The sequence below is a fragment of the Silurus meridionalis genome, chromosome 3, assembly GCF_014805685.1.
Source record: "Silurus meridionalis isolate SWU-2019-XX chromosome 3, ASM1480568v1, whole genome shotgun sequence".
NCBI classification, from domain to species: Eukaryota; Metazoa; Chordata; class Actinopteri; order Siluriformes; family Siluridae; genus Silurus; species Silurus meridionalis.
In genome coordinates, this window is record NC_060886.1 from 9,233,973 (window position 1) to 9,258,622 (window position 24,650).

The following is a 24,650-nucleotide window of genomic DNA, read 5'->3' on the forward strand; positions in this document are numbered from 1 at the left end:
TTGTTACATGATTAGCTATGACTAGCAAGTTAGAGAGATAGATGACCTCATTCATCCCAGAGGGAAATTTATGAATCCCAGTGGAAAAAGTTAACAATTTGACGAATTAAAAGTTGTGACATTTTACAAGATGAATTTTACAATAAATGGTAAACAATTAATAATATATAAAGTGAAATCAAATAATTTGCAGATTGAAGTTAATATGATGTTGATGAGGTAGAATCACATACATCACTTTGGCCAAATAACTACCACAAACTGATTACATATATTATTTTTCTTATGGTGTTCAAGGGTTAATTAATTGGTACAAAAAGTGATTCAGTCATAGTATCAGTAACACATTACTAATGCTTATTAAAGTTTTTCTGATATTATTTAATTGTATATGGACAGTCATTTCGGTTTATTATACTTTAATACAGAGAGGGGTATTTTTTTCTGTTTGTAGACTGTGGAACTATTGTTGAATTATTATACCAATATATAAAATTAATGTTTTTTTATATAAATAATAATAAACCAATAATATCTTATTGATATTAATAGTTTTATTTTAATAATAATAATTATAATAGTTTTTATATAATATTATACTAACATTTTTACCTTAAGTCGACTAAAAAGTAGAAAGTATAAAAATAAAAAATAATAATTATAAAAGTTTATTAAAAGGTCTTTCCATATTTTTTTTTATACAAATACAAGAAAGTGTACAAGGAAAGACTGGACATTTGAGACTAATTGTTGACATACATCATTTGATTCACAGCATATGAAGTCACTTCTTCAGTTAAAAGTCCGAATGGACAAGTTGTATCTGTTGTAACAACCAATCAGACACACACAGCTGTGGAGAACCTGAAACCAGAGAGCAGGTACAAACACTGAACACTTGCCTGTATGTGTCACTAACTCATAGAGTTTTGCTCTATTACACAGAGAGTTCATATCTCTCATGTTTTTTCCTTTTTTTTTCTTTAGTTATGAGTTCACAGTAACACCTAAAAATGAGCTTGGTTCAGGACCATCCAGTGAGCCGGTGTCCTTCAACACTGAATCGGGTATGAAGAAGAGTCCAGTGTTCTCGTTACTTCATTTGTTATCCATACTTTCCTTTAGCATTAGGTCCTGCGGCCAAAGCTTTGGTTTCCAAGTTGAACCACAAAACCGCAATGAGGTTTACAAACTTACTACAACTACTTCAAGCCAAAGTATTTGATTGCAAGGTTGATTGGACCAGATGTGTTTCTTTTCAACATGCCATACTCCACTGCAATCCAGGTTAGAGTTCTGTGTTTATTTTAATACTGTCCAAAGCTGGATGTTCTGATTTTCTGGGGATCAATCAACTGTCAGCCAAGACTTCTGTTTAAACCTTATGACAAAAAACCCAGAGTGAATAGGAAACAAGATGAAAAGTCAGAGAATAGCGGTACTTTTCCTGAGCCTGAACCAATATAAGTATTTATTTTAGAAATGAGTTGTATTCTTACGTTTACACTTATTCACTGTCTGATCTAGCGAGGCAGAATATAATCAAAGTACAGAACCAAGCAAATGAGGATCCCTAAGAATAGCTCTCTGTCTCAAAACTTTCTGTATACTACTCAAGAACCCTTGTGCAGGAGCTTTCGAGGGCTATGCGACTCTTTAGAGAGGGCTTTCTACACATTTATTAATTATATTAGCATGTACTTATGTTCATATTTAATATTTGGTCAAATTATATCCAGAATTCTTAGAACTAAAAAAACAAAATGTTTCAGTGGATAATTTCTCGCTTGAATATTTTTAGCTTCTAACCACTACTGTTGTAATTATAGCCTTTCCCTTGCTCAACCCCAGGAGTCTTACTCACAAGAAGTTTGAAAAATACTCTTCACTTTATACTCTGGTCAGTCTGAATACTTGATTCTAACTGTATCAAGTTCTGGTCAGTTTAATCAGAGGTGGCAAAAGTACACACATCCTTCAAGTAGAAGTACAGATACTCATGTTTTAAAAGAAAGTTCAAGTACTGACTATACTTTTTTACTCAAGATAAAGTAAAGAAGAATTTACTTAAGTAAAAAGTAGCCATTACTACTACCTGTTTTAGAGACATGCTGGTAACTGGACCTCACATCATATTAATATTAGGAAGGGCATCCAGCTTAAAACATGTGCCAAATCAAATATGCGGATCACAAATCAGAATTTCATACCAGATCGGTCGAGGCCCGGTTTACCAACGACCACCACAGGTATTGCTAGCCAACAGGGTACCGGTGGAAATTGGGCTACTGTTGGCCAAAGGAGGAGAAGGAGAGGAGGAAGACGTCTACAGAGACAGCAGGAAGAGGAGAAGTGTAGGAGAGTGGAGGTTCGGGTTGGTACTTTAAATGTTGGTACTATGACTGGTAAAGGGAGAGAGATAACAGATATGATAGAGAGGAGAAAGGTAGATATGTTGTGTGGAAGGGGAGTAAGGCCAGGAACATTGGAGGTGGGTTTAAACTGTTCTTTCATGGTGTGAATGGAAAGAGAAATTGTGTAGGAGTGATTCTGAATCAAGATAACAGTAAGAGTGTAGTGGAGGTTAAGAGATCTGTTTCTGTTTCTGATAGAGTGATTAACGTGAAGCTGGAAGTTGAAGGGGTGATGATAAATGTCATCAGTGCTTATGCTCCACAAGTCGGCTGTGAGATCGAGGAAAAGGAAAAGTTATGGAAAGAGTTAGATTAAGTGGTAGAAGGTGTACCTAGGAAAGAACGATTGGTGATTGGGGCAGACTTTAATGGGCATGTAGGTGAAGGGAACAGAGGTGATGAGGAGGTGATGGGTAGGTATGTCTTTAAGGAGAGGAATGTGGAAGGGCAGATGGTGGTAGATTTTGCTAAAAGGATGGAAATGGCAGTGGTGACATCTGGGAATAGAAAGGAAGACAGAGACGTGGTGGTGGAATGAGGAAGTGCAGGAGAGCATAAGGAGAAAGAAGTTGGCAAAATAGAATTTGGAGCAACAGAGAGATAAGAAAAGTAGGCAGGAGTACAAGGAGATGCGGCAGCAGGTAAAGAGGGATGTGGCGAAAGCCAAGGAAAAGGCATATGAGGAGCTTTATGAGAAGTTGGACACTAAGGAAGGAGAAAAGGATTTGTACGGATTGGCCAGGCAGAGGAATCGGGCTGGGAAGGATGTGCTGCAAGTTAGAGCAATAAAGGATGGAGATGTAACTGTGTTGACTAGTGGGGAGAGTGTGTTGAGAAGATGGAGGGAGTATTTTGAGCAGGAAGGAAAACGAGAGAGAGAAAAGGTTGGATGGTGTGGAGATAATGAAGCAGGTAGTGGATAGGATTAGTAAGGAGGAAGTGAGAGCAGCAATTAAGAGGATGAAGAGTGGAAAGTCGGTTGTATGACATACCGGTAGAAGCATGGAGATGTTTAGGAGAGATGCCAATGGAGTTTTTAACCAGATTGTTCAACAAGATGGAGGAGATGGAGAATTCTGAGGAATGGAGAAGGAGTGTGCTGGTACCGATTTTTAAGCATAAGAGAGATGTGCAGACCTGCAGTAACTACAGGGGAATTAAGTTGCTCAGTCACACCATGAAGTTATGGGAAAGAGTAGTGGAAGCCAGACTGAGAGAAGAGGTGACCATCTGTGAGCAACAGTATGGTTTCATGCAGAGTAAGAGCACCACAGGCGCATTATTTGCTTTAAGAATGTTGATGGAGAAGTATAGAGAAGATCAGGAGTTGAATTGTGTGTTTGTGGATTTAGAGAAAGTGTATGACAGGGTGGAGAGAGGAGTTGTGGTATTGTATGAGGAAGTCAGGTGTGTCAGAGAAGTATGTGAGGGTGGTGCAGGACATGTATGAGGACAGTATGACAGCAGTGAAGTGTGCGGTAGGAACGACAGACTGGTTCAAGGTGGAGGTTGGACTGCATCAAGGATAAGCTCTGAGCCCTTTTTGTTTGCAGTGGTGATGGACAGGTTGACGGACAAGGTCAGACAGGAGTCTCCATGAACTATGATGTTTGCGGATGATATTGTGATTTGTGGTGAGAGTAGGGAGCAGCTTGAGAAGAGCCTGGAGCGCTGGAGATATGCGCTGGAGAGAAGGGGAATGAACGTCAGAAGGAGTAAGACAGAGTACATGTGTATGAATGAGAGGGAGGGCAATGGAGTGGTGCGGTTGCAGGGAGAAGAAGTGGAGAAGGTGGAGGAGTTCAGGTACCTGGGGTCAACAGTGCAAAGTAATGGGGAGTGTGTTAGAGAAGTGAAGAAAAGAGTGCAGGCAGGGTGGAGTGAGTGGAGAAGAGTGGCAGGAGTGATTTGTGATAGAAGAGTATATGCAAGAATGAAAGGGAAAGTTTATAGGTCAGACTTATAAACTTGTGGTCTATACCACTGTGGTCAGACCTGTGATGTTGTATGGTTTGGAGACAATGGCATTGAGTAAAAGACAGGAGGTGGAGCTGAAGGTAGCAGAGCTGAAGATGTCGAGGTTTTGGTTGGAAGTGACAAGGATGGACAGGATTAAAAATAAGTTTATTAGAGGGACAGCCAAGGAGACAAGGTGAGGGACGTGAGATTGAGATGGTTTGGACATGTGCAGAGGAGGGACATGGGGTATATCGGTAGGAGAATGCTGAGGATGGAGCCACCAGGAAGGAGGAAAAGAGGAAGGCAAAAGAGGAGGTTTATGGATGTGGTGAGGGAAGACATGCAGGTGGTTGGGGTAAAAGGGGCAGATGTAGAGGACAGGGGGGTTTGGAAACAGATGATCCGCTGTGGCGACCCCTAATGGGAGAAGCTGAAAGAAGAAGAAGATGTTTATTATTAGTGAAACCAAACTCAACATAGAGCATGAAAACAAAATATTCTTGTAAACATTTTAAAGTAATTTTGTTGTTTTAAATTACCTACCAGGATGTGTCCATTATCAGGACACCAAAGAGGACCTTTTTTATGTTTCCACTCGGACGGTTAATGAGGTGATACTGGAGAAATGTGAATGGTTTATTTAAGATTCCGGTTGTTTTATTTGTTTGTCTGTTAAGAGAGGAGACAGAGATGGCAGAGAGTGCCCCCTGTCTGTTTTCTTTATTTTACAAAAGCACAGCGTTTTGTTTATTATAAATGTGTACAAATAAAAGAAAAACCTTGATTGTTGTATTGCTCTTATCTGTAGGACCAAAAAAAACGAGTAATTTAAGTTTGTATTGGCGTTATGAGGAAAAAATGCCACGAAACGCCTCAGCGTTTTTCCCCCTCAATGAACTGCAGCTCCCCAGTACCAGCAGCACTCATGCAGCCCCAGACCATGATGGTACTACCACCATGCTTGACTGTAGGCAAAACACAATTTGCTGGACACCATCTGAGCAAAACAAGTTTATCTTAGTCTCACCAGACCACTAGTTCCAGTAATTCATGCTCTTGGACAGGTTGTATTCCGCAAACTGTATGAGTGCTTGTAAGCTAGCTTCAGAAAAGGCTTCCTTCTGGGACGATGGCCATGCAAACCGACTTGTTGCAGTGTGCGGCGTATGGTCTGAGCACTGACAAGCGGCAATGCTGGCAGCACTCATGCGTCTGTTTTCTGAAGCCAGCTTCTGCACTTAAAGCACAGACTCAACTTCTTTGATCGACCATTGGCGAGGCCTTTTCTTGGTGGATTCCATCTTGGGACACCTCTGTATGACCCTGGCCACTGCACTGTAACTCAATTTTAGGATGTTACTGATCTTTTTATTCATCTGCATCTTTGTGGGGAGCAACAATTCTAATTCTTAAATCCTTAAAAAGTTAAATCCTTAAAAAGTAACACCCAGTGGTCAGTATGAGAGAATTGTATTCAAAGCACCAAATTTTAACTTCTCTAATACAGGATACACACATTTGTATTGTCCTGTCAAGCAGACAAAAACAGGAACATGATAAATTGGACATGTGGCTTTGCATGGTTAAGCGAAATACAGCTGTTATCACTTAGGATGTACTCACATTCGCTGCCAGTTATTTAGACACTAATGGCTGTATGTTGGATTATTTTCAGAGGACAGTAAATATAAACTGCTATACACGTTGCACATTGACTACTCTAAAATATATCCAAGTTTCACTTCTATAGTATTATCCCCTGAGAAGATACTAACATTCACAGTTTGATCTTATCAATGCTGGCAAATGGCCATAGTATATAAGAGTGAGAATCCATGGCATATTAGTGCAACCTCTAACACTATCAACTGTAACTGTGGATTATTCCTTACGAATATAGTATATAAATGGCTATACTAACGGGGATTCAAATGTCGAGCCAAAATATTTCTGAGGTGCTGTAGTGGCTGGCTACAATTTGCAACCTCGCTCGTGGGAACTGGGAATGTTAGTGAATGGATATTTTCACAAATTATTTTTCGGAAGATTGTTCTGTCAGTTTTACAAATTCAGCTCATGGTATTAAATCCTTCAATATTCTCTTTAAAGTAAATGTAATGAAAAATGAAAAGGCATGTTTGATGAGCTGATTGACAATTTGAAGTTTCCAGTTAGACTGGGAATGACAGTCAAGCTTCAGAAAAGCTAAAAGTCCAGAGACCTGAAGATCTATAATGTCCTCCTGAACATTATAGCCCTGTTTAATTATTTTTTTTTTGTAATTTGATCTTTTTCTGCATATTTGTCACAATTAAATGGTTCAGATCATCAAGCATCATCATTTAATATTACACAAAAATAAAGTGATCATGCTAGGGTGTGGCAATAACTTTTTGAACAGCTTTTTTCTCTCAATAAATAAAATCGAAATCATTAAAAATCAGAGAAAAAAAAAAAAAAAAAAAAAAAACGGAAGGGGCAAAATTTCTTTTTCACAGCCCTGTAGCTGCTTGTACTGACGTTATAAATAGGAACCCAATGTAAATAAACAAAGAGATGTCAAAAGCCGAGGCAGCTATGAGCTTAGTGAGCATTCAGAGTACCCTATTAACTTTAGGTGTCATTCCTTATTAAACAATCTCCATAACAGAACAACCAGAACAAAAGAACAAACTACTCTATTCATATAAAGCTTTACAAATAAGGGTGGGTGAGAGGTGGATCCACTGTCTGGCTAGTGCATGATTGAGATCCATTACAATGGCAGCTCTAGATGGCAGCTCACATTTTGACTAAAAAAGGCTTCAAAATTGCACCTCTATAATAAATCTTGTTGAATTAACCAGATATCTTTGCCCAAGCTGAAATCTATGTAATTTGGCCAGTTTCTTTGGCTTATTTTTTGGCATTTATAACTTGCTGCTTAAATCCAGAGAATCTGTCTGAGCGCCAGCAGCTAACCCAAAACACATGACTTAACTGATAAATTACGAGGCTAAGGCCTCTTATGAAAAACAGAACATCGCTCACAGTACAGAGAGGAAGTCCAGTCTTAACATAAGGAAAGCATTTATGTAGTTAAATGTCATGATAACAGACCTGGGTCATTTCAAGTAAAAGTGTGAGCAAATGCAGGCAGATAGCTGGGACCACAAACATGATGTAGTTTACTGTAGCTCTATTTATCAAATGCAGGAGAGCGATTCCTTGAAAAATTATCGATCTGTACCTGCAAAAAATTATTCTGATGAGAAAGGGAGAAGAAAAAATCCATGTGCCATGCAGAAGTCATTAAAGTGTGACAGCTCAAATGTATTCCAAACAGTGCTGGCACATTTTATCCAGACAATGATGTAATGCATATGATATGGAAATAATATTATATTATGTAACATTTCTGGCATTAAAGCCCACTTTTTTCTTTTGCAGCGGACCCTCGGGTGAGCAAAGTCCCAACTGGTAAATACCATCATCATTCAGAAAATTCAATTACTGGCCCAAAGAAAGGGGAAGGAATGAAATGTTTATTTTGTTGGACACTCAAAATGGTCAAATTGGTCAAATCTTTACAAAGAATTTGTTTTTCTTACAGTTGTTACTATGCATTTTACAAACTGCAGAAATCTATTGCATGATAATCCTGGACATTTGGTTTATATCACAATTCCTAACTTAATTTATAACTACTTGTTAATTAGCTCCATACAGTACATTTGTGACATTCTAATTATGTTTGCTCACAAATCCAGAAATAATTGCAAAAGAAAAACAGTCTAATTACATTACAACTTGAATTACCTTAAATTCCTCCTTTACAAGGCTGAATATAAAGTGACATTTCCTCCATAAATGCTAAGTATTGGTGCTTTAATTGTTTTAGTGAATATCTGTTATGAGCTGTCAAACTACTCATGGAGCACTTTATTAGAAACACAACACTATACTCGGTAGAGCTTTCCTTTCCTTTTAAATCAGCTTTAGTTCTTCATGGCATCGATTCCATAAACTATAGAACACATTCCCTTGTTATTTTGATCCATGCTGATATTATTTCATCACTTAATTATTACAGATTTTTCAGGTACACGTTCATCATGTGAATCTCTCATTCTACCACATTCAATTCAATTTTCAATACATGGTTATTTGTAAAGCGTATTTAACAATGAACATTGTCTCAAAGCAGCTTTACACAGATAATGTGGTGATAAAAATGAATAAGATGAATTCTTTATAAGTGTATCCCAAAGCTATTTTATTGGATTTAGATCCGGTGATTGTGAAGCCCACCAAAGATTACCGAACTCAGTGTCAAATTAACAAAACAAAACCAGTTGCTGCTTTGTGATATGATGCATTACCATGCTGGAGATAGCAATTAGGAGATGGTCATTGTGGCCATAAAGAGGTGCACATGTTCAGCAACAATAACCAAACAGTTTCTGGCATTCAACTGATAACTGAATGGTACTGATGGGCCCATAGTGAACCAAGAAAACATTCCCAACACAATTATTGGCCTGTATCTGCACTACTACCAAACACCAATTGGACAATTGCATGAACAGGAGTACAGGTGTTCTTAATTGATGGATGTTGCAGTAAAGGTTGCAATAAAAAAAAGTATTTATACGAAAGAAGCAGCATTCCTTATGAGTGAAATTGTCTATATCATGTCTTTCCTACAGGTAAAAATGCCATCTGGTCATCGTTCTCATTTAAAGCAGATGGCTATTCCGAGTGCACTGGAACCCAATATGTGAAACGTACATGGTATCGCAAGTTTGTTGGAATTCAGCTGTGCAACTCACTCAGATACAAGATCTACCTGAGTGATTCACTAAAAGGTCAGAAGCTTGTTATTTTTCTTAGACATTAAGGTAGAATTTTGAGCAGCTCTAAACAAAACCTTGTACTGACATAGTAAGCAGTAAGTCAAAATGAATAGACCAATTTTATAGCCCTGACGACTTGGACCCCCACCTACCAGAATGTGCATTTTAATCTCTGCTCTGCACCTTAATGGATTAACTCGACTCCTGACCCTTTAAGATCAAAGTCAAAGACTTTTCTCCATACTGGGAACAATGGTCTTAAATAAAGATATTGGCCTGGCCCTACAGACTGGCACACTGGGATGGTGGTCTGCATTTTGTTTTCTAGGGTTTATTTAGGGAAGACTAAGTCTAAGATTTAGAATTGAACAATGCTGGTTCTGCCCAGGCTTTAGAACTGTGGACTAACTCTTTAATGCTGCACAGCTTTATCGAGGGTCAAAGGAGTAAGATAATCCAGTCTACATGTGTTTTGTGGATTTGAAGAAAGCCTGTAATTCTTGGGCCTGGCATTTGGTTTGGGAGGTCCTGCAGGAATCTTGTTTCTGTATGGAAACATTTCTGGTATTTTGGCATTAGGTCAAAACAGATACATGGATGTGAGAGGTGTGGCTTATCTTCTTTCCTGTTTGATGATTTCATGGACTGAATAGTGATTTGAAAGCAAGCTTTGGCAAGTGCAGGGGGCTAGAGGTATCCTCACTGTTTCCAGACAATGTTCTTTAGGTTCTATCTAATGTAGACCTCTAAACTAGCCATGTAATTTGTCGTAGTACCCGAACCATCACCTTGAATTCCTTCAGGTGAGAGAAGGAATCCTGCCTGTAGTACAGAAGTTTCAGTATCTTGTAACCTTATTCATGAAAGATGCAAGAAGACATAAATGTAGAATAAATGCAGCTGCTGCTAATCCAATATTTAGTGGAGCCAGTTGAGGACATTATGAAGTCACCCCTTAATTGGTTTCTAGAACTTTATCTGGCACATCCTACTAGACAGAAAACCAAAGCCAGGTTTAGTATTTCAATAGATAGTTTATGTTTTACACTTGGTTTAAGAGCTTTTAGAGATCCCCAGGAGGAACTAGAACAGAGGTACCCAACCAATGAGCCGAGACTGGATTGCAAAAATGTTCTGGGAAAATTAAATAAATATGAGAATATATTTTGCAGGTTACATCTTGCTCCTTTAGAGCCACTATCCAAATGTACATATCACACGATTTCAGAATACATAATTTCCACACTTGTATTAGGTTCAGATAATCATTAACATGAGGGTTAAACTTAAAAGTCCCTTGAAAGTCTCTTCAGTGGAAGAGGTAAGAAAATACCAACTACTGATGACAAAAAGGGAAAAAAGAAAGCAGCCTTTAACCAAAAATATGATGACTCAGTACAGTTTTGTCTCTGAGGGCAGGTCACATGCTCCCAACCTGGTGTGTGTGTAATATGTGGAGGTACATTAGCTAATGAATCAATGTAGCCCTGAAAATTGATTTGGTGTCTGGAATTTGCTTTGGCACCCAGTATTGAGGGACTAAAATTAAATGCCAAATAAGGAAATGAATGAATTATTGTTTTGATGTTTATACTATGTAAACACACACACACACCCACACACAGCCCACCACCACCAGCTAATCCGGAAGAATATATATATTAAAAAAAAGACCTGTTCATGGTGTCCTAAAGGTTTGAGACCCCTGAACTAGAATATGTGGGATGGGAGGGAGATGTCTTGGTGACCTCTGTCTTTGACCATGAAAGCAAAAGTAATATGAATGTATGAATATGAAATATGTACGAATAGATGCATGTAAAACTAAAAGTATTTTTATATCCTCGCCTGTTTCTACCTGCAAAAGAACATGTTTTCGATGGAGACTACGAAGCACCTCTAAATAACAATGAATTACAACATCTAACAGATTAATTAAATATAAACGTACATGTTAAAGTTAATATGCATCTGTGGCCTGTCTATCTGTAGGGAAGTTTTATAATATTGGGGATGAGACTGGATATGGAGAGGATCATTGTCAGTTTGTTGATTCCTTCCTGGATGGACGGACCGGCTTGCTGCCGCCACACCAGTTACCACTCAAACAAGGTACAGTAATTTGTGCAGACATTCTCTCACATACTTGAACCAGAACCTAACTAGTAATGTGAGAAATTTCTTTTAGGCTGCATTTGTCTTTTTCCAGTGCACAAATGTTTAATTGGTATCTTTTTCAGGTTTTTTCCGGGCCATGCGCCAGGAGCCTGTGAGGTTTGGAAAGATTGGGGGTAGCACCCAAATCAACTATGTCGCCTGGTATGAGTGTGGAGTCCCCATTCCTGGGTCATGGTAGGAATGCTGATGCTTTCTGAGGATGTGCCCTGATTAGAATGTATACTGTGTCATAGATGATGAAGCTGACAATGTATAAATATGTACAGAAAGGGGAAAAAAAGGAAAGGAAACACGTTCTATTGTGTATTATTCGCAGTATCTAATGGCACATATTAAATGCTTAATACTATTTATATGCAGAACAAATTTATCAGACACGTAGAGAAATAGCAGAGTTTATGACAGTACGGGGTAGCAGGCTCCCTGAATGTTTAAAACATGTAAATTATTTATCAAGATGCCTGGGATAACATACGCAGTAGTTTCCTGGCAAATTGGCAAAAGTAATCACATATGCAAAAAAGGTGGGAATTGGTCATAATAAGCATCGATGTAATTAATATACAGTAAAACACCTGAGATGGGAAATTTCATGCATTGGGGCTAATACACATGCACGTTACCAGAATCAACATTGAAAATGGTTTTGCGTTGTCCTCTTTTGCAAGTTTTGCAAAATAGGTGCAGCACATTTGGCAAATATACACCGGTCAGCAATAACATTAAAACCACTGACTGGTGCAAAGGATCTCATCTTAGTCAACTTTTTTAATCATCTGGCAACTTTCAACTTGTGAAATATATTAGACAGCGTGTGACCAGTCGGGACTCAAAGCTGATTTGTTGGAAGCATGAAAATTGGAATGGCTAGACGACTGGGTCGGCGCATCTCCAAAATGACAAGTCTGGTGGGGTGTTGCCAGTATGTAGTGGTTTCGGTCTATGATAAGTGATCCAAAACCAAGGAACAACCAGCGAGTGTCTTAAGCTTATTGATGTGTGGGGACTGGAGGCTAAAGCACCTGGTCCAATCCCATGGAGTACTTACTGCTGCAAAAATTGCTGGAACAGTTAATGCTGGGTATGATAGAAGAGTGTCAGTACACACAGTGCATCACAGTTTGTTGTGTAGCTTCAGATCGTTTAAAATACCGATGCTGGAACCTGCCAGCACTAAAAGCACCTACATTTGGCACAGGAGCATCCGAACTAGACTTTGGAGTAATGGAAGGTGGCCTCAGGGGTAGTGTGATGCCATCTGGGCAATCTTGTTGCTGGGAAAACTTGGGTTCTAGCATTCAATGTGTACACTGATCTGACATAACATTATGACCACCTGCCTAATATTGTGTTGGTCCCTCTTTTGCTGCCAAAACAGTTCTGACCTGTCGAGCATTAACAGCATTAACTTCTTCAGCTATTTAAACTACAGGAGCTTGTCTGTTAGATTCCACACGGTCCATCCTTTGCTCCTCACATGCATCAATGTGCCTCGGCCGCCTATGACCCTGTCGCCAGTTCACTACTGTTCCTTCCTTAGAGCACTTTTGATAGACCACTGCAGACCAGGAACATCCCACAAGAGCTGCAGTTTCGGAGACGCTCTGACCCAGTCGTCTAGACATCACAATTTGTTAAACTCGCTCAAATTCTTACGCTTAGCCATTTTTCCTGCTGCTAAAACATCAACTTTGAGGACAAAATATCCACTTGCTGACTATGTCCTACACATAAACAGGTGCCATGAAGAGATAATAAGTGTTATTCACTTCACCAGTCATAATGTTATAATGTCAGTGTTATTCCTGATCGATGTGTATGTGAATACGCTAAATTAAACCCTCATGCTTATTTAGTCTCGCAGCTTTTAAACTTATTATAAGATGTTACCATGAAGATAAACGTTGATATGTTGAATGTTGATCAGCTGTTGGGAGATTCAGGTGTATTGCAATATTAACACTATTTAAAAAGGTGCTTTGGACACGAATGATTTCTAGCGAATGCTAGAAAATGTATCACTTTTATTGATGAATACTTTGCGGTTTCTATGTGAAGGTGCAAAAAATAAGAAATAAATATTTTTTTCTCTGTTTCTTTACACCAGTTGTATACATACCAGAGTAGGTCCTCGCAAAAAATGTTGGCACCCATTTATGAGAAAATCTACAAAATGAGGTGGGAAACGTGTGGAACATACCAATTTCATCCATCCATCAAACACTTAATCAAAATTTAGTTTTAAAGTCTTTATTCACCTCCAGAAAACAAATGTTACAGTTTATACAGAATGACTTGGGCCACTGAACAGGGCCAGTCAGGTATTAATAAAAACCAGGAGAAAGGGAATGACGAAAAGGAAAGAATGAATGGGGGAGAGAATTTAACAAGGTACTTTCCTTCAGTTATGATTATATCTAGTGTTTTAACAGAAAGCTGACTCATGATTTAACACACGATAACACCAACGAGTAGACAAGTGTTAAAATAAAACGCTCACGCCAAAGCACACCAAAACACACATGCACAGGTTGTTCTCACTCCAATAACACACAGAGCTCTCAACTCCTACATCAATTGGTCTCATCTGTGCCACCACACGCAAATTCAATTCTTCTACATTCTCTCACACACACACACACACACACACACACACACACACACACACAAAAAAAACATCAAACTCAGGGCGTTGGGGTTTGATCTGTTCTACTCTAGTGCTTCAGCTGTTTTTTTCTTTTTTTTTTACCGGTAGCCAGGGCCAGGCTGGGTGTAGCCCTGGCCGTAAGGGGGGCGGTTGCGAGCATAAGGATTGGAGCCCCCTGGTGGTGGGGTCACACCTGGGGGCGGGGTGTATGCAGGACGAGACTGATACCCTGGGGCCGGTTGGGAATTGGGTGGCAGGCTGTAGTTGGCTGGCTGCTGGGAGGCCTGGGAAGTGTAGGTCTGAGCAGGAAACTGAGGCGGTGCATACTGGCCTGTACCTTGGGGCTGGGGAGGGGGCGGAGCCTGTGACTGGCCACTAAATCCAGGGGCGGAGCCAGGAGCAGCAGCCTGAGATGTAGGGGTGGGGTAATTCTGGAACTGTTGCTGAGGTGGAGGGGGTTGAGGACCACCAGGCTGAGTAGTGTAGCCTGCTGAAGGTGAGAAACAGACAAAAAAAAGTGGTAAGATTTTAATGAGCAATAAATTATATAAAGACTTTGGAAAACAAAGAGCCAAATGCTCTACTAGTCTACACTTTCCTTGCAGTGGGCTGTAATATGTCAGTGCAGAGGTGAGGAAATTTACCTGTGTACTGCATGCCATACTGCTGCTGAGGAGCGGCTGGCTGCTGAGGAGGATATCCACCTGGAGCTTGATACTGCTGATACATCTGACCTGAGAAACGGACAAACGCATCAGAATCTCGCACACTGATCAGGCCAACATGGGCGTTCAAAAAGCATTAAAGGATTCAAAGATCGCTGATAAGCGATCATTACAATGTTTTTACTTCAAACTAAAGTTGGGGCTTGGAATATCACAAAAATATACAAATCAATCCCAGAAGATTAACTGGTCCACAAAAAACACTGCGAAAAGACAACATGTCCAGCAGTTGTTCTGTTGTTCTGACCAGATGCTTAACACACAGGAAAGAAAACGACGGGGAAAATAAAAACTATCCAAACAAACATGTCCTGTTAGGCAGAACTGGACACACATCAAAAAAGGACACACAAATCCACCCACACACGAGGAACTGAACGTATACAATATAACAGTTTTTAATGATAAGTCATTGAGGGTTCATGGTGTGTTTGTGTACAGCACTAAGTAACAAAAGAGAAAAAATGTGTGTGTGTTCCAAAATATGGCAGATCACTGGACTGATATAAAAAAAAAAAAAATAAAAAAAAAAAAGCACAGAAAAGCATCAAAGGTCCAAGAGTTATGACACTGTGAAACCATGAGCAACACAACAGTTTCCTCACTTGGATTAAGCAGCCATGGGAGCCCCTGTGGAAACCAAGCAGAACCAAATCCAACATGACGGAGGGAAAACATGACACTCCTCACCAGCGTAGCTCAGTTGACCAGTTTTGGTTGTTTTTTTCCCCCCTTTCTGATTTCCTGCAACCTCTCTCTCTTGAAAACTAAAAGAATGAGAGTAACAGTCTGATTCTATTTACACCCGGGGATTTCCAAAGGCCCTTCTGCAAAGTTTCTGACCTCGGTTTTGTTCACAGACACGCTTTTGTGGGTGCATACACTTGTGCAGGTGTGACATTATGCAGCCAAACATCAGGATATCGCTAACTAAAATATACAAGAGTCTTTCCAGATTTCCTCTCTCTGCCCTTTTCCCTCAGATTCCTTCCTGAGCATTTTCCACACTTGTCTGAATGCTCAGGTCTGTACCCAGCTTGAATTGGGACTTGTACCTAAAACAGACACATTCCTTCCAAACGGTGGAGGAGTTTCATAAAGGAAACCTTTGTGGAAAGGTTTGTGCCTTTGTAGAAACAAGACACATTGTTTATTGTCTGATTAATGTTTATTTAAAAAAAATTATTTGCTTAATTATCGCTTGTATATTTATTGCTTGCCGCTGATCAGCAATCCAGAGAAAGACTTTAATCTTAAAATTGTTTACAAAAAACATATAAAAAATTTTTTTGGGGGAAAAACAAAAAAAACAAACACAAAAAAAACACCATTCTAGTATGTGAGAGTGTGTGTTTTACCATCAATTCCTGTAGCAGGATTCTGCTGTACCCCTGAGTAAGGTGGGGCGCCCTGAGCCGTGCCAGCAGGAGGATGTGCAGCAGAAGAGGATGAATTAATACTGTCAGGAGTGCCAGAGCGCTCTTCCACTGCAGCTACAACTGGAGCTGAGAGAGAGAGAGAGAGAGAGAGAGCGAGAGAGAGAGAGAGAGAGAGAGAGAGAGAGAGAGAGAGAGAGAGAGGTTGGTCCAGATGCAACCCTGAAACAGTATTCAAATTGACCAAAACAAGCTCTTCAAAATCCCTGCAGCATCAATAACTATAACTGGCTGTACCTCAAAAATTGTTCTAGCCAATCGACAGCATTTACATGAACAACATAGCTGATAGCAGTTCATCAAACCAGAGACTACTAGCTACAAAGCAGAAATTTGATTACAACATATAACAAAACATATTGACTATTCATAATAGATAAAAATGGCTGAACATTGAAACATCTCTTGTATGTGTGGCTGAGTCTCACATGGTGTCTAAACTATGTAGATGCATGTAGGGCAGGGGTTCACCAGGCAGGGTGTTTTATTTGTTTACAAAAATACATAAATATTAACAATAAAAAAAGAAAAGCCTGTACTAATTTTGAGTCTGTGGAAATATTGTCTTGTGTGAAACTGTGGCTCTCTGATGTAGAACTACATAGAGTTCATTGAAATTTTAACTTTGAACAAAAAATTACAGATCTGACTTGATCATAGGAAAGAAAACAAACCAAAAAAAGATCAAAGGGTAAACCAACAACAATAAAATAACTTAAGTGAACTGGGCATCTAAGCCACTTGTCCTTAATACGATGATGTGAAATCCAAAGTACAAATAATAGTTTTGTACCACAGAGGACCATTCACTTCCTTTACAATCTACTCCAGAGGTGAACTATTTAAAATAAAAAAAAAACCATACCAGGACCAGGCTCTTCCGACAGGCCAAAAGCTGAGATGACGTTCTTGCTGACTTCTTCTTGGTTCTTCAGGGGGTCAAAGGCAGACATGCTGGCAGCGCTGACCGGCGGAGCCTGCCTCATTGCTCCATCTACAGCTTCCACACATTCTAGAAGACAAACACAAGGCCTCAGGTTTCAAATGAAGTATTATGTAACAGCTTTGATTAGTTCATATGTACTAATTTGCATAAATAGAAAACTATAACCCCCACACATATGAGAGCGAATTTTATTTCACAACAAGGCATTAGAGTACACAGTTTACTCAGAGCAACTTAATGCACTAAATTCAAAGCACCATGACAGACTATTGGCCAAACCCTCTCACTCCCTCAGCTTCTTGTAAAAGGTCTGGATAGCTTCATGGCGTGAGCTAATTTGTTATTCAGTGGCTATAATGACGCGCATGTCCCAAAAGGCTCCAGTCTTAAAGGAAATTAACACTTTTGAACATAATGTTATCCAAACATTTACATTTAATCAATTTGAATTATTTTCCAGACGAGAAAAAAAACGAAACTGAAACCGTTCTCATGGCTGGTTAGGGAGGCTGTTAACACAAGTTAAGAAAAAAAAACTAATCTTTGTGTTCTTAAAGAAATGTAGAGAACGTATTGTAAATAAGTGCACATTTGACTAAAATGTATACCGAATCATTTCGGCAGGTTTGAAAATCATTAGCTAGGATGCAATATGGTCTTCATAAAGGAACTATTACAGATGAAGCTTCAAGCGTAAATGTGTTCTCTAGTTGTGTTTTGAGACAGATTTCCCAGCTTGTGTGTGACATGGGTGTGTATGAAAGGCTCATTTATTGTAGTATACCAGTCTCAGGGTTGTTACTCTCCAGTGCAGGCTCTGAGGGAGGCTCCAGGCTGTCCAGCAGGCTGTTGATTCTGTTCCTCAGCTGGATCAGCTCCTTGCGCAGGTGCTTGACCTGAGACGATTCCAGCGGCCGCGGCTGCCCGTTCACTGTAAAAACACTCATTTTCCTCAGTGGGAAAGGTGCATATATGTGGAGCACAACGGAAAAAAACAACAAAAAAAAAAAAACAAGACTACCCTGTTTTGCAATTTGCAAATGAGCACGAGGCTCCTTGACACACCCACTCAGTGCAGTCCCGGTCTCTTACTCACACGTTTGGTACACATTCATGCACGTGAGGTTGAAAAGCCACAGGCCAGCAGTCAAGCGCTACAAGCTTGGCCTGCACAAATACACCTCTCCCCATATCTTCCTTCCCCTCCCAATGTTCTCTGTCGCCTCAGTTAATGACCCCTCTGGCAGAAAGATTCAGGGTTGCAACCAAAAACCTCCGACAGGAAATCACATCATCTGGCTGGAAAGAATTGATCTTTGGACAATGGCTGCAAGAAAATGCCCACACACGTACATGCACACCGTATGCAAGAGTGAACCAAGTCACACTTATGCAACTAGCTGTAACAAGTGGGTTTTTAAGCCAAGATGACATTACCATCCGAATGAAGCCTAAACACTTTCCGATTTGTACCTCTGCACAATGAGTGCTATGGCTCCCCCTGGTGGACATTTACATTTTAGAGTAAAACGAAGCACTGCTGCTGTTCTGTCTTTGATTAAATGCACTGCCATGGCTACACTCTTTTCTCACCAGACTGCATCCAAACATCCATGATTTTAAATGGAGCTCAGTATGGAAAAGTGAATGACCCATGCATGAATTAACAGCAGCCCTGACAGTAATCCTAACTGTAATTCAACTCACAGGTTCAATCTATTAAGCTGGTCCTAATACGGTCTTGTTTCTGCAACAGCAGCTCATTCAGGCAGACTACACACTGATCCAGCTTTACACCACCCCATTGTTGATTATTTTCCTATAACAGCATGTTCTGCTACTTATATAATCTAAGGTTACCTAAGGTTTAATGTAGGATTCAGTCAGCGCGTGAAAGAACTTGCAATGCAAACAAAGTAATAACCGGCACCACTCACACGCCTTCATCATGTTTTATATGTTCTGGTCCCTATTTTGCTTTTTGAACACATGTGTTTTCATTTTGTATCATTATATCTCTTGTTTAAAGACGACTGTAGAGGAAAAGCCCTCAAAAAATCACTTGACTAGATCTGCCAAGCGAAAACATTTTGTTCACAAACATTAAATAATTAATTCAGGAAGCAATGACTGACTAGAAAATATATTCTAACTAATGAATTCTTATCAACTCTAAGATGGCCATGGTGAATATTGACCTACGTTACTGAATAATAACGTGTAAGCAGTCACTTGTTACTGCTGGCCATAATATATAATAAATACACTCACTGAACAATTTCTTACTCATGCAATTATCTAAGAGCCAACTGTGGCACCGGATACGAGCCAGCAGGTTCGGGTTATGATCACATAGACCATCAGAATGGGTGTGGTGGGCGTTGTCATGCCCTTTATTGTTGGTGCTAGAGGAGCTGCTTTGGGTATTGCTGATCTGAGATTTTCACACACAAAACGTCTTTAGAGTTCGCTCAGAATGGCGCAATTAAAAAACAAAAACGATCCAGATTCTACTAAAGTATTATTGCTATCCACATGCATCCTTGATGGCCACAATCCACCATCTTCTAAAGTCTAATTCCATCATGACAAAGAAAATGCAGCTTGAAACTGGTTAATCAGTGGCCTTCCAGGTCTGAATTCCACTGGAGATTCGAAGTATTAAAGCAGACCTGGAAAAAAAATCTACAAGAATTGCATAATGCGGTTATTCCAACAAAAGTTTTTTTGCCACCAAAACGGTTTTGAAAGCAAAACAAGACTCTACGCAGTATTAATTGAGTGTCCTTCTGATTTCAATTTCTATGGTTTTGGTTAGTAAGGATTTTCCCCCAGAGGTTTACAGCAGAAACCCAAATCACCAAATGTTTCTATTCCATTCAGAAGTAATGGCAACCGCCATTTTTTTATCATCTAGCCACAAAAATCTACTAGAACACTGACTGAAACTGGGTTCTGTGGTGAGCGAACACAAAAATAAAGCTTTCTGCTAACAAACAGTGAATATGATTTGGGAGTTCAAATAGTAAAACTAAAAATAAACTAATGTTAAACAGAGTGGAGAATCTGGGATGTTGCTGAAATGTTTTTTCCCCTCCACCAAAAGGTCCAATGAACCTTGTTAGGATTCAAGGTTCATCATGGATGCCATTAAACACTAGGCGGATTCTTCAAGGTCAAAGTTGAATATTTCAACAGAACAATGATCCAGAATTTATATATAGTTGAATGACCAAAGAATCAAGTTTTTGACATCACAAGCACTTGACCTAAATTTTGCTGAAAACCGGTGATCTGGAGACATTCTGCATTTAGGAGTGGCCTCAGATTTATTGCTGTTTGTTCTTAAAACTCATTAAAACATTATAGGGGAGACGTGGCTATTTTGGCAAAGAGAGACTGCACAAAATACTAAGTGCAGAACAATAGAAAAAAAAAGTCCAATTAAAAGTCTGCATATGTTTGCATTTTAAATGGTTAATTAAGCAAAAATGGGATTTTTTTCACCAAATTACCTAAAAACCAAGCATGCCAATATTTCAGGAGCTGACTGCTGTCTTTATTTGTTCTCCGACTCAGCAGTAAAACCCTAAATCGGTTTTCCGAAGTCACGTTAACAAGTGTTTCACGTCGAAATAAGTGCTTAATTCGAAATATTATTAAAATGATCAGGATAAGTATAATGGAGCCCTTTTCGTTGTTAAAATCCTAACAAAAATGCACATCCACAACGTTTCGTTATGAAGATCAGTGGATTTCTAGACAAATTCATTCATTCGTACTCGTGCCTCCAGTCGCATTCTCTTAAAACAAATTACAAAGCCAACGCTTTCAAGAAGGGATTAATGTCGGGTCATTTATTCCTCACAGCTGGAGAGGGATTATCTGTTTATACAACAGCACTGCTGTTTTAAGCCCTTAAACCTCAATACAACATGTGGTCCCATGGTCTATATATATATAAAACTGGGATCAGAAATGTGACTGCAGTTCAGTTGTATTCATTGTCATTGGTTCTATTTTTAAAACTTGAGCAGTTTAGGAGAAGTATATGAACGACTATGCAGGTTTAAGTCGAGTCATAAAAACCAAAGCTCACAGATCATAACTTACCGAACAGAGTGAGCTTTAATATTCTGCTGCACTGGATGGCAAAGGACAAATCAGAGCTGTCAAAGATGGTGATATGGTCATCATCTGCAACAGAAACAAAAAGCATGAACCACAGAGGATAAACTCATATATGACTCGGATGAATATGGAACTACTTTTCCATATCTGTTGAGGAATAATGATCAGAATCACTCCATGAAAAATGCACCAGTGAATGTATTTGATTAAGCTATGTTCAGACTACGTGTGCATGAACACCTTCATCCTTGTATTTGATGGTGACTTCGTCGCTGCTCTGGAGCTGGCCGCGGAAAACGCGCTGCATCATGAGCAGGAGCTCATCGTAGGTGATGTCTTCATTGTGGATGGGGATGCGGCGGATATCGTCGCCCAGCTGAGCCTTGATGATCAGCTTCCCACTCAGGTCCAGCTGCCCATTCATACTGCTGAAACACACAAGACAAATGAAGTTTTATGGAGCATATACATTTCTAAATTTGAGTCGTAATTCACCCTGAACTGACTGTTAAAAATAAAAAATAAAAAGATAAGTATTAATTTATTGCTAGAGATAATTGGAGACACATTGTAATTTTATAGCAATAAAATCGCACTTGCCAAAACAATGGAAAAAATGGGTAAAAAGTGCTGAATCAAACCTTTCTTCAATTCCACATTTGCGTGTGTAAGAACAGAAGACATCTGTTTGGCCTTTTTTTGTCTTAAGAAAACCCCTTTTTTCCCCTCTCACACAACAAAAATACAGAAAACAGCTGGTGGAAATATTTGAATATTTACGCTCTCCCTTTTTACAATCCGGGGTTTTGACGCATCATAAATATATGTAATTAAAAGTTCAATTTGGGTCCGACTTCTTGATTTAACTCATGTTTAAAGAACATATGAAATAATATGTTTTGCAAAAGTCTATTCAGATTTTTTTCTCCCATTTTACATGTTGTTAAACCTGCTGGTCCACTGGGTAACTATGATTTGAACTATGAAAAGAAAAAGAAAAAGAAAAAAAAAAACAAATAACTCAGACAGAAAATCTTTTTGCCCCCAGCGCTGTAATGTATTAAACTCCCTTTAGTCCATACATTTACACATACAAGAGAATGTGCGTGCGAACGTGAGTGACTACGGTCAATTAAGTTGTCAAAAGTCTAACAGACTGTTCAACAGTTCTACATTTGTCTGTACACACCGTATTTGTTTCTTCTTTGAATACTCCTTCATACACTGTGTGTAATATATATATATATATATATATATATATATATATATATATATATATATATATATATATATTTATTCCCTTGTTATCCTTCATCTATAATGTATGGAAGTTCTAATGCATTATATCATTTGTTCTCCTGATCACGACATAACAAAAGTTGTTTTCTCACGATCTAGACATAACATTGTTTCCTCGTAATCAGTACTTTCTCTGTGTATTTGACATCAGAGCCCGAGCCCCATCGAATCCACGTGTTATCCATGACGCAGCATCTAGAACATTCCTTGTGATCGGTACTTCGTTTTTGCTGCGTATTCGGCATAAGAGCATGTTCGAGAGGCAGCATCACGGATAATAACGCTGCCGTTATAATACGCAGAAAAATGAAGTACTGATCGCGAGGAAACAATGTTGTGTCAAGATCATAAAAAATTAAAAGACGTGATAACTAGAAAACAAAAAAGAATTATGAAATGTACGGCCTCTTAAGACTTCCGTAATAATGTCAATTGCTTTTAGTATACTTTTTACTCTCTGTGACACTCTGTGAATTTCCCTCTGGGGTGAATAAACTGATAGATTGATAAATCAGTCTTTGTATCTACAAGAACGACTTCACAATTTCGAAAGTCTTTGAAGGGTTAATCCTGCACCTCCTGAGCCTGTTCCTCTCGATAGCCATGGCAAGCCGCCTGGTGACCCTAATTGAATGGAATCGGATACGCAGAAGAGTCCGGTGAAATAGAAGACAGGAAAGCAAACCCTTTAATTAGGAGCCTGGTAATCTGAGTCAAGTTTGTCCCTGGCTTCAGGAGCACTACAGAGTGAGCACTAACAGTAATGCCACGGAGGAGTCTAAGGGTCAGAGCAGGAGGAATGATTTGGCTTCTCAGGAGAGACTTTGGCCACTTACACCAACTCTGATGTAGGAAATGAAACCTGTAGGTGGTGATTACAGTGATGGGAGTGACAGAAATACATAAATGAACGGTAGACATTTATGTAAACTACTGTTTGTGTAACACAATAAATTCCCTCACTGGATCAATAAAGTATGTTTAAGTCTAAATTAATAAACAGCCAAAGATCAGAAAACATGTCATGGACTCAGGGACCAGGATCCTATTAGGATCCTGAACACAGGGTCTGGATATAGAAAAAACTCTTCTTTAACCTATGATCACCTACAACAATCCACTCCAATACCATTTCTAAGTTGGTGTTGACTTTCTGACAGTGACATGGGCGAGGCTCGGCCGCGCTACATTACAGCTACTCATTATCTATAAGTAACAAAAAGACCTTTGATACAATCAAAAACCTTATAGAAACCTTCCTAAAAGGTCCCCCAACACCGTTTCCAGCTGTATATACAGTCAATTCGGGTAAATAGATAATAATGCGTGTTCGGAATCGGACGGCACACCGTCACGCCATTTTCGCTGCGTTGCTGGCAGGACATTTTCTCTCTGACAAATAGCGAGCCACTCTTCAGCAACGACTTGTTTCCCATTTACACCCGTATTTCGGTCATTTCGAGCCGGCCGGCCAATCAGCGCTTTAGTTTAAGGAACGCACGCGCGGCTCCCAACCATTCACGACACAGGCGAACTCCTGGAAAACAGGTGTGGAAAGAATTACAGCCCACCAGCTGTCACGGAAACTTCCTGCCACAAAGAGACTCCTCAGCTCATCTCTGCCGGCGTCGACGAAAAAACAAAAAGGGATCTCAATAGTGTTTTCTAAGAACATGAACACGAAGCTTTTTCAAGCAACAAACAACAAATCGTGAATAATAAAACACTTACAATTTGCCCCAAACGGCTTTATTTTTTGTTTGCCCCACTTTCCAGAGGCTAAACTGATGCTAACACTTAGCTAGGAAGACTCAGCGGTTCCAAGTAGCGCAGCCCGAGTCTTAAACACGTGACATGCTAAAAAATTCACGTGTGACTGCGGACACAATCGTACACTTTTCTATATTATAATAACAGTGTTGTACCTGGAGTTTTTGCTGTTGATCCCGCAGCGGTAAACAGTGTTTTGGTAGAACCAGTCTCCACTGGACTAGCTCCGAGTAGCACTACACATCCGGAAGTGACTCGACCTGTACGTGGCATACACAGCCGCACATGCGCAGTGGACTCGATCACCCTG

At 39.5% G+C, this 24,650-nt stretch overlaps 2 protein-coding genes across 5 annotated transcripts in view; one reads left to right on the forward strand and one right to left on the reverse strand.

The window, feature by feature from the left end:
* LOC124381801 (target of Nesh-SH3) overlaps positions 1-13,487 on the forward strand; it is a 39,068-nt gene extending 25,581 nt beyond the window's left edge. Inside the window, 6 exon segments of the mRNA XM_046843670.1 lie at positions 776-881; positions 988-1,067; positions 7,803-7,832; positions 9,062-9,220; positions 11,201-11,320; positions 11,449-13,487. Coding sequence (XP_046699626.1) covers positions 776-881; positions 988-1,067; positions 7,803-7,832; positions 9,062-9,220; positions 11,201-11,320; positions 11,449-11,564 — 611 coding nt within the window. The 3' untranslated portion in view covers positions 11,565-13,487.
* The window catches only part of tfg (trafficking from ER to golgi regulator), a 32,707-nt gene extending 8,057 nt beyond the window's left edge, over positions 1-24,650 (reverse strand). Inside the window, exons 1-8 of one of the 4 annotated variants that reach the window (XM_046843652.1) lie at positions 24,496-24,650; positions 21,512-21,699; positions 21,254-21,337; positions 17,925-18,071; positions 17,060-17,206; positions 16,117-16,263; positions 14,678-14,767; positions 13,621-14,523 (exon numbers count right to left, since the gene is read on the reverse strand). In XM_046843652.1, coding sequence (XP_046699608.1) covers positions 14,132-14,523; positions 14,678-14,767; positions 16,117-16,263; positions 17,060-17,206; positions 17,925-18,071; positions 21,254-21,337; positions 21,512-21,695 — 1,191 coding nt within the window. In that variant the 5' untranslated portion in view covers positions 21,696-21,699; positions 24,496-24,650 and the 3' untranslated portion in view covers positions 13,621-14,131. Of the gene's footprint in view, positions 1-13,620; positions 14,524-14,677; positions 14,768-16,116; positions 16,264-17,059; positions 17,207-17,924; positions 18,072-21,253; positions 21,338-21,511; positions 21,700-24,495 lie in introns of those variants that run through there. The other 3 variants (XM_046843659.1, XR_006924922.1, XM_046843645.1) reach the window with 3 other exon arrangements.